General features: G+C 31.3%; 1 protein-coding gene across 1 annotated transcript in view; it reads left to right on the top strand.

Moving 5' to 3' along the window:
• Calr (calreticulin) overlaps window positions 1–18,391 on the top strand; it is a 201,124-nt gene that overhangs the window by 159,531 nt on the left and 23,202 nt on the right. The window contains exon 7 of the mRNA XM_089593647.1: window positions 17,367–17,492. Within this exon, the coding sequence (XP_089449773.1) occupies window positions 17,367–17,492 (126 nt within the window). The remainder of the gene's footprint in view (window positions 1–17,366; window positions 17,493–18,391) is intronic.

Below are 18,391 nucleotides of genomic sequence, written 5' to 3'. Positions count from 1 at the left end.
AAAAGGTTATGAAACACTTGGAACTAAAAGAAGAATATAGAAAATGCAGGTAAGAGAGGGAGGAAAACAAGAGAATGAGACAAAGCTACACAGAACAGATCCAAAGGTTGAAATGAAACATGCTTAGGTTGCTTAAAAAGATAGTTAATATTAAGGAGAGGAAGATGCTGTCAGCAAGCATGCTAAAGAGACTGGAGAAGAAGTTGGAAGAGGCTTGGCGAAAAATTTGCATGAAGAAGATTCGAATGAAGAGACGTCAGGTGGTGGGACAACAAGAAACAGCAGCAGAGGGAAAGCATCAGTGAAAAGACGGAGGTCATGTGGGAGTACGGGTAGCCAATTATCGGTAAGGGACGTTTTGCGAGTTAAAAAGTTAGTTCACGAAAAAGAAAAAGAAAAAAGAGCAAATAACATCATTATACATTATAAGGGAAGAAAGTTCTGCTGCGGGAGATTTTAAAGAGCAGCTAGAGAGTCTGTTTAAAAATGTTTTGAAAATTAAAATGTAAGTGTTGAGTGGAATAGTAAGTAGGTCGGTAATAATTGTAAAGTTTTACTGTTTAAATAATAAAATGTATATTATTAAGAAAAAGTATGAGTTTAAAGAAAAAAATATGTCTACAGAAAAGGATTTGTCGTTCAAGGAAAAAAAAATCAAGAACAGATCACGAGATGGGTTAACAGGCAAAAATGCATGTTAGAAGGTGAAAACAGGGTTTGTCAAGATTAAATTTAAAGGGATTTGGTATAGATGGAAAGAAAATATAATTTTACAAGGACAAGGGGTAAAGTTTACAGAAGTTAGTAACGAAGAAAACGGATGAAAGACAGTAAGGGAGATAAAAGAAAAAAGAAAAAAAAACAAGAAAAAAGGGGAGGGAAAGGTAAGAAAAGGGGCAGAAGGGAGAAAAGGAGATAGTCAGGGAGGAAAAAAGACGTTGAGCAAGTCTTTTGCATAAGCCAGAAACGACAAAAAGTAACAAATAACACAGAAAATATGAAAAGGCGTGATCATATTATAAATAAGATTATTTTTGGAACGTAGCAGGGATTTGCAACGAGGATAAAAATTTCTGGGAATATATAGAAGATGCAGATTTAGTGAGCCTGTTGGAAACCTGGATGGAGGAAAAAGGATGAAATAATTTTAAAGAAAAATTGTCTAAGGAATTTTCATGGGAGGCAGTGCACGCAATGAGACATAACAAAAAAGGTAGAGCAAAAGGGGTTTTTCTTATTGACTTGAAAAAGGGGTTTTACAATGCAAATAGTAAGTTAACTTAAGTCATGGAGTTAGGTATAATCAGATCTGAACTAAAAGGATAGGAAATAAAGGAAAAATATAAATGTTTTTTCAACATAGAATAGAGGAGATCTTATAAGAACTGTGGAAATTCTAGAAAATTTAGATATGGTAAATTAAGGTAGATTACGAATTGGTGGGGATTTTTATATAAGAATAGGTAATGTGAATTGTGGTGGCTGAGAAAAATGGAAGATTAAAATAAAGCAAGGTGTAGTAAAGACATAGTGATAAGTAATAAAAGAGGTAGACTTATAGATTTAATAAATGATAAAGGTTGTTATTTGCTAAATAGCTCGGTAGAGGGGAATTACAAGAGGGAGTTTACATATACAGGTCCTAAGAGAAAATCAGTAATCGATTATCTGTTAACTAATACGGAAATGTTATAGTTGATTCTGAGTTTCAAAGTTGGTCATAGGATAGAGTCGGATCATATGCCGTTAGAAGTATTATAAGAGGATGGGGGGATAGATTTGAATGAAATTACTTACGACAGAAAACAAGAACTGAGCAAAAAAGTAGTGTATACGTGGACAAAAGAAAGCATTGAATTATTTAAAGTTGGTACAGAATAAAGTTTAGGTTGTAGTACATGAGGGACAGAGAAAGCTTAGAGAACACTGAATGAATACGTGCTGAGTGCCATGGTTTAGAAAAAAAAAAAAAAAAAAAAAAAAAATTAAGAAAAAAAAAAAAAGTTTTAATGGTTAGTGGGACAGAAATTGTAAAAACGAAAAAAAGGAAGGCAAAAATGATGTTGTTTAAGGTGGCAGACGGAATGTGGGGACGAAATGAAGTACGTAGAGGCTAGGAAAGATTGGAAAGAAATATGTTGGGAAAAGGAAAGAGAGTTTTAGAAAAGACAGATGAAAAAACTACAATACATTAAGCACGAGAGTGATGTGTGGAAGTATCTTAATAAATATAGAAAAAGAAGAGAGAACGTTGACAATCACATAAGGCCAAACAAGGAGGTAGATCATTTTAGAAAATTATTGATAGGTAAAAGTACAAAATGTGCTGGTACATGGAAAAAAAGCGTGATCATAGGGATGAAAGAGAAAGTATAAGTAAAGTCAAAGTTGAAGTAGCGATTAGATAATTAAAGAGAAAAAAGGCTGCAGGGTATGATCTATGCTGGGGCAGAAGTCAGAAATAAGTTAACGGAGGTATTAAATACGGTATTGGTGGGAGAAGGAATACAGGAAACGTGGAAAACAGCGGTAGTAGTGCCCCTACATAAAAAAGCGATAGAAATGACCCAAAAAATTACAGAGGAATCCACTTGCTTTCTACAGACGACAAGTTATACACTAAAATTTTAAAAGAGAAACTAATGGTAAAAATAGAGGAGAAGAAAGTGTCACCAGAGGGTCAGGTGGGATTTAAAAGGGGTGGATCGGCCTGAGATAATGTTTTCATTTTAGACTATATAGTGCAAAGGAAAAAAAAGGGTCAAGTATTTGCGCTTTTGTTGATTTCAAAGCAGCATTCGATACGGTAAATAGGAAAAAACTATAGGATACAACAAGTAAACTAGGATTCAGTAAATATTTAATCGAAAGAATCAAAGAATTATATATTAAAACAAAGGTAAAGATTTGAGGAAATAAGGGGTTATCAGATGAATTTTTGGAGAAAAAGGTCTTATAAGTTCTTTTTACTTCACTTAAACATCCTAACGTGGGATTGTAATTAGGCCTAATATTAAGTACAGATCAGAACGAGACTTTTATGATCCCAAAAAAGCCTTAGAAATGGTTTAAAGAACATTACGTGATTTATGTAATACAAATACTCATTTTGGTAATAAATTAATTGTTTTAGGAGGTGATTTTAGACAGGATAAACTAAATAATTTCAAGTTCCAAATAAATGGAAACAACTGATGTGTATTCCGATATCTTTGGCAAGAATATTAAGTTTTTAATAAATACCGTTATACTTACTTCTTGTAAAAAATATACTTATTTTAAATAATAAGATTCTAAATCATGTAAAAGAAGAAACAAAAACATATAACAAAAACAAATAATAACTATACAATTAAATTTCCAAACAATATTCGTGAAGGCTTACCAGCGCATGCACTTCATTTGAGAATTAGAGCAGTTGATATGTTAATACGCAATTTAAGTACAGTGGATGGCTTATATAACAGTAGAAGATTACAAATTACAAAACAACTTGAATACAATATTAAAGCAAAAATTATAACTGGAGAAAAAATTGGAAAGGGAGTTTTTATACCAAAATCTAACGTAGTTTTAATAATGTAAAAATTTAATTTCTTTACATTAGCTAAAGCATAAAATTATCCAAAATATTCTTGCACAGTTCATTAAATAATAAACTACTGTATCAAATCAATGAAATTATTATTTAAATATTGTTTTATGACGATGCACATTATTTGACATATTTCAATACATATGATTTCTATCTTTTCGTGGTAAATAGGGCTACAAGCAAGGTCTACGGCTGGTTTGTTAATTCGACTGTTTTATTAATTTGATATTGGCCAGGTGCAAGTAATAGGAGGGGATAGGTGAGTCGACGCCAGTGTGCGTAGTGGCGAAAACAGGAAATCTGGGGTACCAAATTACTGTCATTTTTGCTTAATTAAGGGAAGAATAACAGTATTTCGTCAAATTTACAGATGTTATCAGCACGTATGCCTAAATAGTATTAATGTTATGAAATTGCAGTTACACAAATTATCAGATGAATAAATATACTAATTAATTGATTATTACTAAAAGTGTGCATCGGTGTATGCTGTTGACGTATAATGTGGGTACCTGTGGTTGCGTGATTTTGACATCAAGAGTGGCGCTGCATGACATGCACCTGGCCAATAGCATTAGTATAATTGTATAATGTAGTAAAATTGTACTTCTGAATAATATCACTATTAAACTTATTGAAAACAAAGAAAAATAATCAACGCCCCATTAATTAGCAATACCTCATAGGTGGTGTGGAAATTTGCTTATCATATGGGGGGGCCCGTAAATTGTAGGGAGACGGTGGGTAGACGATTGGAAATTTAAACCTAATTAATATAATGGAAAAATATAACCAGTTTTACTTTATTGTGTGGGCGGTCAGTGGAGGGGTATGAGAAGGGTGGGCAAGGTGTGGGTGGTCAATTGGGGACTATAAGGAGGCATTGAGAGGGTCTTATCGCGAAACTCACCAAACTCACTGTATAATATAGGGATATACGTAAATATACACACATTTATCACTTTAATCATAATTTTCTATAGTTTATCTTAAAGTCAACTTTTCTTCTTGATAGTGTTTCTGAATTCAAAAAAATTATAACTTCATTAATAAAGTTTATCGAAAAACATCCTTTGAAAAAGTTTAAATAATTATAGTTATTTAATATACTTACTTTTTCATGTATATTAACTTCATGTCTTTTAAATGAATCATTTTGCAAAAACTTTCTTCCACATTGTAAACGTTCTCATACATTTTTAGGATTACGTATAAGTATGTGACGACGTAAAAGTGTTTGTCTCTTGAACATTTTATGACATAAATGACATTTATATAATTTGCGATTAATACGGTCTCTCATATGACGTACATGATATTTTTTTACTTTGATTACTACGCCACGTACTTAACACTCATTAAATTTCTTTTTGTGTTTTTTATTAAAAAATTTTTACTGAGCAATATCAACAAATGATTACACTGAAAAAATTTCATTTTGTATAAATAGGTTTTATTCAATGTATCTTTTGTTAAAAACGATCAAAAAAATATTTTTAAGATTATATGTGAGCAAACTAATGGAATTAGTTTTTATTAATGAGTTTGAAGGATCGGGAATAACTTTTTTGTACACAGCATTGATTAATACTTTGTTTCTCAAAATAAAAAAATGTTATCAATGGCTTGGACTAACAGCTAAACACTAAATGTTGAGTACACGGTTAAAAAGTCGTGGAAGGTATAAGTGGCCGCGCGATCAAAAAATGTTGCTATGCGTTGCTAGGTGTTTTTGTTAAAAAAAAAATAGTAGTTTAGTCGAAATTATAACCTCAAGCTGATTACTTCTGTTCACTTCTACTAAAAGAATGGTTTCGTTTCGTAAAGTAATGTGCTTTAATTGTTACTGGTTAGTGTAACAATTTTGGGGGCTCGTCTGGGATCCGAATGTCAAGTGTTTCGAGGTTGAAGAAACCCTGCATCAGATACACGTCTACAGAAGAGACTGAAGCAATCACGCGACAGCTGGAAGAATCCAAACAGCGGTGCCTGGAGTTGAAAAATCAGCCGAAAAACACAAGACGAGTTGTAATAACTCGGAATAAAAAGATAAGAGAATTTAAAAATGAACTGGTTTAAGCTGCAGAAAAATCGTGATGATTTGCGGTTTCAGCTTGACAATGTACACATCAGGAAATGGAGGACACCTATGCAAACAACAGAAGGTTCATGAGAGGACACTCCAGCAGTTGTGGTCAACTCTTTCTGATGCTCGTGACAGACATTACAGTCAATACAACCTCTACCGAGTTCAATCGACAGAAAAACTAAGTTTTGTTGAACTTCCAGGAGCGAGTTTGACAGTAAGCAAGTCAGCTCCGTTACATTCGGTCTTAAATACCAGAAGGATTAATAGAAATTCTAGTAAAGTTATGTTTAAAAGTACATTAAATAACAAAATTTGAAATTTTGTATTAGATTCTGGTTTTGATGTAACCATTCCGAATTCAAAATTTGTTAATTCAATGGATATTAAAATTCCCATTAATTCTGAAACACTAAAGTATATAACAGGTGAGAGATGTTCCTCTTAAGTTTAGGGTAAAAGCATTTGTGGTTTTACGGAAACACGAGATTAAATTGATCGTATATTTAGTGGATATAGTTGATGATTGTATTCTCGAAAGTGATTTATTAATAAAATAGGTTCAACAGAAAAAATTCGTAGTTTGATATTTGAGAAAATAGTTTGACAAGATAAAGATGTAGCCCCTGTTTGACGGATTATGAACCTACAAGACATTGTTCCAGTTAATTTACAAGGTATTTTTCAGCAAACTTGTGAAGAATTGGACTATCACTATAAGTCAAAGTTTGCGGATTCGCTAATTAAACATACAAATATTTTCATAGATGACAATGTCGTAGAAAATGTGGTTTGTTCGAGCATGAGATACACCTAAAGAGAGGCACAGAACCAATTAGACAGCCACACGGAGGATTATTGTCCTAAATAATCACTGTTCTCACATGCAAGCACTGAAAACTTCGATGAACAATAAAAGAGCATCGTCAATAAGCATGTATGAACAATAAAGTATGATGTATGACACGTTATTTTTAAGGTACACTGATAACAAAAAATTAAGGTGCGTGTGCACGGTCACTTTGCGTGTAAATATATCGTACATCGAAATTCTCGATGTACGACACAGCGTACACCGAGATTTTCGATGTACGACACAGCGTACACCGAGATTTTCGATGTACGACGCAGGATGCATCCAAAATCTCGGTGAAACTTAAGGTGCCGTGTAGGATATTTATAAGTTGACACTTTACAGGTTATGTGGCTCGTATCATATGGTTGTGAGTATCAAACGTTCCTGGTTACACAAACGCATCATTAAAACTTTGTACCTTGCAACTTATTGAAAAGTCAAACCCTTTCTAAAAACTTCCCGTGTATCAATAACTTTATTAACGTATCATTGTATCATGGTATATGGATACAAAATCTCAACTTGGGTGACCGCTTCAACGTACACTGGAAATTTCAGTGAACGCTTCAACGTACACTGGAAATTTCAGTGAACGCTTCAACGTACACTGGAAATTTCAGTGAATGCAAGAGCGTTCACTGAAAACTTTGGTGTATGTATTGTGACATCGAGATTAGCAGTGTATGCACGCAATATAACCGTTTACATACACCTTAATTTTATGATGCTGCATGCACTTGAAATGTTTGTGTCATACATCGTACTTTTTGGTTACAACACATTAATTAACGAGGACGCTATTTTAAGAATCGACTTTTATTAGGACAATAATCCTCCGTGCACTAAGAAGAGTTCCTATTCACAAACAAGAGGAAGTTGACACTGTAAGGGACAGAAATGGAGAGACCTGAAGTTATTGAAAGATCATCAAGTTCCTCGTGTGCTCCAGTCGTCCTTAAGAAAAAGAAGGATGGTTCTAGAAGATTTTATGTCAACTTTCAGAAAGTAAATGCAACAACAATCAAGGATTCATATTCTTTAGCATGATATGATGATACATTAGATTATCAGGAAAGTCGTGGTTCTCTATATTAGATTTGCACAATGGCTACTGGCAATTGAAAATTAAGAACGAAGATAGAGAAATCACAGTTTTCTCTGTTCGACAAGGGTTGTGGCAATACGAAGTCGTGCAATTCAGATTGTGCAATGCATCAGTGACTTTCTAACGACTTATAGATAAAGCACTTGGAGGATTATTGAACAAAATCTGCTTAGTTTATTTTGATGACATAGTATTAGCAGACTCGTTCAAAGAAATGTTAGTGAATCTAGAGAAGGTGTTTCTTTCATTTCGAAAGTTAATCTTCGAATGAATAAAAAGAAGTGTAGTTCCTTCCAAAGGGAAATTCTAATTATTGGTCACGTTAAATCAAAAGAAAGGAAAGAAGACATCTTGAAAAGATTACGACTGTTTTGGAATGGCCGATTCCAAGAACAAAAAAACCGTACGTTAGTTTTTGGGATTTTTCTAGCACCAAAGATGATTCATCAAAGGCTTTTCAGATATTGCTAGATCTCTCCATACTTTGGCATTAAAAAACGAGCGGTTTGAATAGTCTTTGAAAAGTCAGGAAGCATTTCTAAAACTAACGAGTGTTCTTACATCTCCTCCCATTCTAGCTTTTCCTAAGTTACATTGTGTATTTACTTTAGATACTGATATCGGTTCAGATTTGTCTCAGAATCAAAAAGGTAAGAATAGGTTTAGAGGTTATTTAGTTAAGTGTAGAGTCAGTTAAAAAAGAATCATTGTGTTACTCGTTATCAGCGATTGTTAAGTCAGTAAAACATTTTTGTTGTTACTTATATGGAGAGAAATTTGTCATTAAAACAGATCATTCCGCCTCAACTTAGTTGTTGTCATTTAAAAAGCTAGTTTGCCAGCTAGCTAAATGGGTTGAATTATAAGGTCAGTACGAGTTCAAAATTTTTCATGGGAGAGGAACAATTCACAAAAATGCAGATAGATTATTCAGATGACTATCTAAAAATAAATCCTGCTAGTACTGCTATCGGATTGAAGAAAACTTTTAAGCAGAGGATAAAACAGTCGGTCCAATCGTTTTTATTGAAGCAGGAACAGGAACAGACTGGCAAAATCATCAGATAAAAGATGAGGCAATAATAATAATAATTGACAATAAGAGAACTAGCACTCAACCAGATTGGCAGAAAATTGCATCAAAAGACCAATTTACAGAAATATACTGTGGTCAATGAGACTTATTCGTTATTAAGGACTAGCAGCCTTGGCTTCACCCGAGACTCACTAAATGGAACACCGTAGTGTGTTGACATGTCCTGTCAAAGGTTAAAAATTTTACATCTATTCTTAACACTTCTCGACACAGATATCTTTTTATTAAAAACATATTTGTTCGGAATCCATACAATTAATTTGGTCAAATAATAAGCTTTAAAAAGTGAAAAAAATATAATTATGCTGAAAAGTACCGTGCGTTCCTTAAAATAATCGTTGACCCTGAAGGGCCGTTTATTTGCGGTTTCCCCCATATAATCTACAAAAAGGGATGTTTGTTAAAGCTGTCAAGATTTAAAACAGACAAAACGAATTTCTAATTTCAAGAATTGTAAAATACTTAAAACTTTTTTTTCTAACCCTGTAATTATTACAGGCAACTTGATACACTTTCACTGGCTGATTTCTAGCAATCGTAAGAAATCAATGTTTAAAAATGTTTCAAGTTTGTTCTATTACTTTGTAACGTTGTCATACATTTTTGGTTATTATTGGTTATAATTGGCAAATATTGTTTGTGCCATTTGTTTTAAAATTTTAGAATGTTTTTTGTAAAATTTTCAAGTTAAAACTCTTGTACGATAGGCTGTTGTCCAATCCTACTTTCCAAAGCATTGCAGAAAGAATAAATAAAATTAAAATAAAATATCGCTACGTGGGCAGTTACGTATTGGTTTTGGTCTAGGTAAAGTGTAAAATTACATACATAAAACGGGTGGAATTAAAGACTGCTCAAATTCCATGTTCATAACCTCCAACTTCGCCTTAGGTGACAATACACACGAGGTTTAAAAATTCTCTTCTCAACTGCCCCAGATGTGTGAATAACTATTTATCAATTGAAATAATTGCAAAATAGTTCAATGTACCTAGAATGGCTTTGCATTTTTTCAGCCTAGATTTTTAATTGAAAGAAATTTGTTCATATTCTAGTTTGATACTGAAAAAAATTTCGTTTTTCTTACATCTTACGATTATTTTCCGATTAGGTGTACAAAGCAGAAGCTCGGTTTCTACTTTAGGGATCACTTGACTAACTGAATTCACATGACTTACTTTCAACGCACAAATTAGTGAACACCATTATATTTATTCAACTTAGTCTCTAAACTATATTATATCTCAATACAAGTGACTTCTTAAGACGACACAATTGTGTGATATATCACACGTACGCTAATAGAACTACTGATAAATGGTGGTACATGGTTTTAATCTAATCGTGAGCTAAAAAATACGTGCTCTGACAACAGACACACTGAAGAGAAGTTATGTAGCAAATTAAAAAAATAGCAGTGATGGAATATTTATGATTTTGTGAGTTTGAAAAATTAAAATCTTACGACGTTTTGGTAATTTAGGTCTAGAATATAGTTTTGTGCAGTTAAACGTTAATCGTAATTAAATACTTACCTAAAAATAAAATAATGTAGGTTGTTAAAAATTGTAGGTTGTTATATCAACATGTTTTACAATTAATTGAACAATTAATTACTTGAATTTCTTTTTTAATAATTTCTAATGTCACTTATAACAAAATCCTTTAATTAAATGCAAAGCTAATGAATTATTTTATTTTTTTACTAATATGGTTATAAAACCATTTTTTTTTAATGAAATTATATTGGGATGGTAAAAAGTACGTCATTCATTCCAAACTTAATATCTTTATTAAAAAAATTACACAATATGATCTAAAAAACTAAAGTATCTAAGCGACGATCTTTAAAACCTTACTGCTGATTTTTGACGCTATTTCTTTAGGTATTCTTATACGAAACGATTTTTGCTTGGAACATATTTTAATTTGCTGCTATAGAACTATCGACATTGGTTACAGTATCTTAAAAACAACAAATCAAAACCTTTGGCTAAGTGTTAGATACACTGCCTTAACAGAAATAGTAATAAAATGTGGACCAGAAGTAGTAATGAGTATATTTGTGTGTGTATATGTGTGTACATATATATATATATATATATATATATATATATACACGTGTAGAGTTTCGAACTTCTGTAAGCTCCGCGTGCCTGTCTCCCTCTACTCTATTTTCAATTGATAGCCATATAATTACATACATAGAGTGGTTTTTTACGTAACATTTAAATTTTTGGCAGTACAATATACTTTATTCATTTATACGAAAGAACAACAATACATAAAATTTTATTTATGTTCTAACAATACATATATTGCTTTAAAGTCTTCAATCCGTTTTACTAGTAACTACAATCTGTAATCTTAGAGCAGTATTATAGGTTTATTATAGATTAAAAGAAAATAAACATGTATTTTTTTTTAATTTAAAAATGAATAGATTTATGCACGACGTTCTCACAAAGTTTAACCATAGTTTAAACAGTTGGATTTTTTTTTTTCCAGTCCCCCAAGCACGCGACATGAAGAACTCCGTTCTAATATTTCCGAGTTTTGACAAGACTTGTTAAAATATATAAAAAAACAGTTTATTCAATAAATACTTTATCAACTTATGTAATGTATAGTTGAACCTAATAAGTTAATATATAGCAAGAGAATATAAAAATTATAGATAAGTTACAAACTCGACCAGAACAAGAAGAAAGATTTTAATCTATAATAGTAGCATGGTAGGAGCGGTCAGATGAAATAAAAAATTTACTTATGTTTTTAAAATTTAAAGTTCCAATGCTCCATGTTTCTATTCCATGTTTTTAATTTTAAGACTCCTCTCTTAAGTTAGAGTAGTAGGGGATTGGTGCGTAGTGCACGCAGCGGGGTGAACCTCACTCGTATATACATAATTCTGCCCCGTGCACGCTTCGAAAGCCAACCCCCACGGTTACTTGTTATTCCATGCTTTTTTCGGTGATGAAAAATATATTAACACAGAAAATATATTTGTGTAATATAAGATATTTTTTGTCTGGAATAAGGTAGATAACCCTAGTATCAAGCCTGTTTTAATTGTCGAGGGTCTAAGTTACGATCATGGTAATATTAATAAGAGGTTAATGCACACGCATAAACTATTTTTTCATAAATTTATTAAATAACGTTGCCTACGAAACTTTCAAAGTTAAAAATCATTGACACAATGCAATTAACACTTAAAAAGTTAGGTTACATCATCAAACTACGGTGTTCATGTGATCTCTTATGAAAAATCATGATGAAATTCATATTTCACTATCTTACAAAAAATTCACTGCCTTAATTACATACATCGCATAAAGGTAACGGCAATATCATTTTACTATATCTACGCGATAACAAGTTTTTTTTTTTTCTTTAATTTTATTTATATTTTTTATTCATATAGTTGATAATTGATGCATTACCAGAATCGTGTCCCTAAGATCAATGCCCTTCATTTGCAATTCTCAGCAGCGTATCTAACTTTAATCTCTTTTTTAACGCAATTAAACCTTAATTAAACATTTATATCCAACAGTATTGTAAATATTATTAAAATTTCCTAACTGGTTCTGTAAGTTGACCTCCTCAGTGATGCAATACTTCCATGGTTTGTATTATTATTTAATTTTTATTTGAATTTATGTATACATTAGTATAATGTTATACGTAACTAAATAACAAATTTAACTTTCTGACACAGTTCATTACCGTTATTACCAAAAAAACTTAGCGTACCAAAAATTTTATATTTGCATATATTGAAATAGAACTGATATTTCCCATAGTAATGTAAATAAATTAGTTATTAATCATGTGACATTAATAATAATTGATAAAAATATTAATCAGTGAGGACCACATATATGTACATTGAAGCATTCATCAAGTCCTCAAAAGGCATTATTGGGGTCATTACGAAAGATTAACCTACGATTGCACGGGGTTGGCGAGCGTAGCAAGCAGAGAGGTGAATCTATACATATATACATTATATGTCGCTAAAATTTCACTATTTATATTTGAAACTGACTTTACCAAATATTGTAAAACATAAATCGTCTGTTTACCATTTCTTGGGACTACATATTATGTCACACTAATATTTCTTATTTTTTTAAATAGTTGAAAAATTCAGCATTATTTTAACAAAAGTTGTTACTCAAATTGAAAATTGTGAACAGTTACCATGTACATATAAATTTTTTGTTTTGTTTTTAATATTATATTTTTGCTAGTTTTTATCTAACAGATTTTCCACCATTTGTTTGTTTTAAGAAGTTTTTTTATTGTCTTTAAAACCTCTTAAAATTTTAAAAACTATTTTTGAAGTTTATTTCAAATTATAAACGCTTCATCCCAAACATGTAAATTTAGCTGTTACCTAAGAATCATACTACTACGTCATCAACTACATAATAAAAAATCATACCACATGAAATTGCATTGTTTAGGGGAGGAAGAAGTGTCAGCAAGAGTTAAAGAAGCAGAAGTTAATCAGACCAATTTGTATCTGTTCACATTTTACAGGTAAAAAAAAACATATTACTCGCCTATAGTCAGGGTGTCAGAGAATAAGTAAACGGTGGACCATTACAAAAATAAAATATTACAATTTTTAGAAAAATGTGTAAAATAACACTCCTAAATGTTTATTCCAAGAGAGATACGTGTCATTCTTTTTTTAATGAAAAATAACTTAAAAATTCACTTTTTAAAGTTGTTATTAAATATCTTGGCAAGTAGCGGTTTTGAAGTAAAATAATGAACATTAAAGTTGTTTATCTGATAATTTTACGCTAAGGATAAGTGTTAAAAAAAGTTTTTAAAAATTTCCCTTTTTTAAACAAGCGCAAAAAAATTAAAGTGCATGTTCCAGTATTCAAAATTAAATGATAGTCAAACATTTTATAGACTTAAGTATATTTTTTATTGTATGCCAAGTCTGATCACAAAATTTTGAATTAGCGGTCTCGTGTAAAATTATTAATTACAAATTTCAACAATGTATAAAATATGTCATGGATATGGAAACGACATCTATCTTTTTGGAATCAGTAAAAAATAACATTATCGTGACAATCTTCAAAATTGGATTTTGAAATAGACAAAAAACCGTAATTCCAAGGTCTTCTTTTCTCTAATTTAAACTAAGATGAAAACAGCTTAGTGCAAGTGTTGGCGCTTATTGTTACATGAATTCAAAAAAAAAGTTGCTGGCAGACCAATAAAAGCCAAGATCTGATACTTTCAATTTTTTATGCATTATGGCCGTTATATTTGATTTTTTTACTTCGAATTTCCATGACCTTTTATGTTAGGATTTATTGTACCAAACAAAATTTTGGTCAATCCTTTTGCATGTAACAACTTATTAAGTTAGAAAACAATAGCGCTTAAACTGTGGCACTTAAGCAGCTGTAGCCAGCAGGGTGCCGCCCATGCATAGTAACTCGAAAACCGCCTTACCAGAGCCTTTCGACATTGTGTCTGGATTTTTGGTAGCACAATTGATTACTCCATTGACAAGTCTCGTCAAACAGTGTAGCAAAATCCATTCATAAATAATTTCTCTTCAACTTCAAGATGGTGATACTGATTTTTACGTACATCTAGTATAACTTACCGTAAATAACATTGTTTTCAAAATTTCTTATGTACTGCCGAAATAACAAAAATGTATATAGCTTTGCCCCTCTGCGTGCTTTGCGAGTCATTCCCTAGGAAAAAACTAAAGCCTTGGCCAGAGTAGATCTCTTTTTTTTGTAGCTCTCCTTATTGCTATTTCATAATTTTTGAACGAAACTCGTGGTTTTCATCATAAAAATGCGCTAGAAAGAAAAATATGCGCCAAGTGTGAATGTTGGAAGCTTAATATTTTCACTTTTTATTTAAATAAAGTCATCGTACGAATGAATATATTTGTTCTGTTAACTTGCACATAAATTTAATGACAAATTTTCTAATAACTTTGGTATTTTAGCGAAAAAGTCTTGTAGTTGGTAAAATAACAAATTTTTTTATTTATTTAAAAGAAATACGACACCTTCCAAAAGCATAAATCGTGTGGCATACAAAAATGTCTTCCTACAGAAAATCACTTTCAATACAGTTAGTACCTCGTCATTACCTTCCATACCTTACAGAAAGCAATTTCCTCTAGTTTTAGCATTTGCTACGACAGTTATCAAATCTCATGGGCAAAGTTATGATTAAGTAGGTTTATACTTGAAAAAGTCTTCATTTTTTTATAGACAATTGCACTTTTTTTTATTATGATGCAAAACTAAAGAAGGGATATTTGATTCGAATTAAACGTAAAAGTACTTAAGAATCAAGAAATGTCTAATGTGATCAAATTTTTATTTAAAATTTTTCTAATTTTAAATCAAAAAACAAATAAGGTATTGAAAGTAATTATATAACATGAAACAATATTATTTTCACATAACTACATTCTTTGAATGTTGTTTTTTTTTTCTTGAAATCGGGCATTGGGATGTTCTGTCTCTTCAGGGTTTCATAGAACTACTGTCCAAGACTACCATATTTTCTAACATTTTCTTGAGTCTTGAATATATTTTAGTAGCTTGTCGTTGGCTCAGTTGGTTAGCGTGCTAACCATTAAAACAACACAGCTCAAGGGGTCGTCGGTTTGATTCCGGGTCGGGGCAGTCAGACTTTTTCTGATGGTTCTTGCCGAGTATCGAATTCATGAAACCAATTTAGGATAAGGCTTCAATTTTAATATGAAAATAAAAATATTAAGCGTATGAAAAGATAAAGAATTGTGATGAGTTCTCGATATCCGGTCACGCGTGAAAGCGAAATAAATGAAGACAATGTAATGACAGCGATAAATAAGACAATGAATATGTAAAAAAAATAATACGATAACATAGTATAAAAGACTATTGCAAATAAAGGAAAAGAAAAGTGTACATATCCTCAGTTAGTCAGTACACTATGATGCAAAAAAAATATGTTTTAGAGAGTGGGGTGAGAATAAATACGGTATAACTTTGATAGGTGGAAATAATGGACACATCTATAGAATTTTTTCAAATTGCAAGGAGGGAAAAGTACGAAAAAAATGCAGAATATTATTATTACTTAGTTAAAATGAAAGTGAAAATAACAGACCAACCTATAAAATTTTCTCTAATTTTTCGGAGAAAGCTTTAGTGGCAGCATGTATTGTAAATACAGTGTGGGCGGCTAGAGAGCTCGATGGGCTCTAGGTTTTACTTTATCAGGTTAAAATAATAGCAATAGCAATTTAATATTCTCTTATTTTATGGGGAGCGAACGGGGTGGTGGCGGCGTGGTGGTATATGCAGGGTGTAAAGGGGTAAAGTGAAAAGCCTGGCTTGGAAAACCATATAACATAGAAAGGTACATATTTATACTAGTGTGACTTCGCTTTTCTGCAAGTTTTTTGCGTCAAACCCTTCATTGTTCATGGTACAGTTATAACTGTCTCAATAGTTAGTACTTTTAAGATAGCATATGATTGAAAAATCTGTATTATAAGTAAGAATATCCTGTATTATTTATGTAGTTTTTATGTTTCCTTATCGATTGAGGTCATTTCCGCGTGGTTTTTTAATTTGAAAAATATTTAAGGTGATTGAATATCAAATGCATAATGAGAGTTTTTACAAAATTTTGTTGATCGTCAACTTAAATGGTTCTTTTACATACAAACCAAACTTTAGAATCAGAAGATACATCATGTAAATGATTTAACTTAACTACATTGAAACGAATTGCATTTAGAAAAAATTCGTAGTTAAAAAAATATTTGACTAAATGTAGTAGTCACCCTTTAGACTTTCATAAGATTTGAGCAATACAGAGATCATGTTTCTCAAATTCAATACCCATTGAAAAAAAAAAAAAAAAAGATAATTCGATTTCATTATTTGGGATGAAGCTTCAATAATTCTAAAGAAAAAGCATTAGAAGTAAACAGCAGATCATTAAAAGTTCTTCGTATCACAGAAACATATTTTGAAAATAGATTAAAAATAAGTTAACAATAGTGTATTGCAGGCAAGGTATGATTTCAGAGACGGTGATGATTACAGCCACTTAACATTTTCTGATCATGCTCCTATCAGCAGGAGCTTTTATCTCTAAACATATCGTTGTCAGGCATAGTCGATACGTTGCTAAAATAGCCCCCTGACCAGTGAAAATTCTGTATTGGTCTAGTATAGGCTGTGTTACTTAGTGATACAATTAAATTATCTGGCTTCCAAAGAATACAGCAACTGTGTGTATGCATATGAGTAAAAAAGACAGAGAGAGAGAGAGTGAAAATAGAAATCACAATATACGCTTGTATCAATGAACATATGTAAACAGAAAGCAGACTGGTGGAGCTACAGAAGTTAGGAGTTAGCTTTAAATCTTATCCAAAGATTTGCACAAAACAGAATATAAAAAATCTAAATGTTGTTGTATATCTACATCTGTACTCACCCTGTCCTTTTACAGGTTAAATTTCCATGCATGACCTGCCTAAAAAATTTTAACTTTTAAAAGAATAAAACAAACTCAGTAACGATTAAGGCTTTTTATAACGATTCAAACTTATTACAGGAAGGAGAGAAAAAAATGAAAAAAGAGCAAGATGATCAAGAGACGTTAAACAAAGAAACAAAAACTACAGATAGCGAAAAAGCTCAAGATGATGAAGATGAAGATGAAGGAACTTCGGACTCAGAGGTAAAATAATTGCAGCACTTATAAGATTTTCTTTTACTATTTCAATATCTCGACTTTGGCCAGTAAAGTTTTTTATTAGCTTTTGTATAGAGACAGCTTAGCAACAGACTAGAAAATTTGAAGTTTTCTCCATAGTCTTAAGACTTTTCACTTGAGAATTTCGAGAACTTACACGGTTAATGCTTCTTTCAGAATTCAACAATCCAACAATAAAATTTGTTTATATGAATATACATTAGATTGACCATTTGTAAATGATAAAAAACTGATGTTTTTGTATGAAAAATATTTTACATACGGTATTCACTAATTAGTGTGAGGGGATTCCTATTATTCAAGCGTGGTGTTTTTAAAAAAAATTTTATTTCTCCCTCCTGATTGACAAAATTTCTGTCAGATTGAATAAAAAATTTTCTTATTTTATAATTTTTGAAAAATTGATTATTTTCAACATTTTTTTTAACATTCCAATAATTCACAGCAAAATTTAATTTTATGTTGAAGTAAGTCGATAGAAAAAAAATTTTTTATCATATAAGTTTATTTAAAAAAGATTCTTCAAGCACAAGATTATATTTGTACTTAATTTATAGTCTATTGTCAACATGCAGTAAAATAACATTTGGATACAAGAATAATTAAATTCAAACCGATTACAATGCCTAACTATGTATAATGTTTTGATCATGAAGTTGATGTGACATTTTAATTAGACCGTTTCTCTACCTTATCAGATTAAGAGATATTTTTCTCGACCCTACTGCCGCCGCTCCTCGTCTAACATATATACCTCGCCTTTCCCTATGTTTACTTGAAAATTAATTATGTTTGTAATATTCATTTAACAGAATTACATAGGTATCAGTAAAAAATCAAATTGCAATCATAATCAATTAGTA

Source organism: Copidosoma floridanum, unplaced genomic scaffold, assembly GCF_036245765.1.
Source record: "Copidosoma floridanum isolate Cflo_tuat_1 unplaced genomic scaffold, Cflo_Japanese_pri ptg000020l, whole genome shotgun sequence".
NCBI classification, from domain to species: Eukaryota; Metazoa; Arthropoda; class Insecta; order Hymenoptera; family Encyrtidae; genus Copidosoma; species Copidosoma floridanum.
Note: the sequence above shows the minus strand (reverse complement) of the source record. Positions and strands in the feature narration are given on the sequence as shown.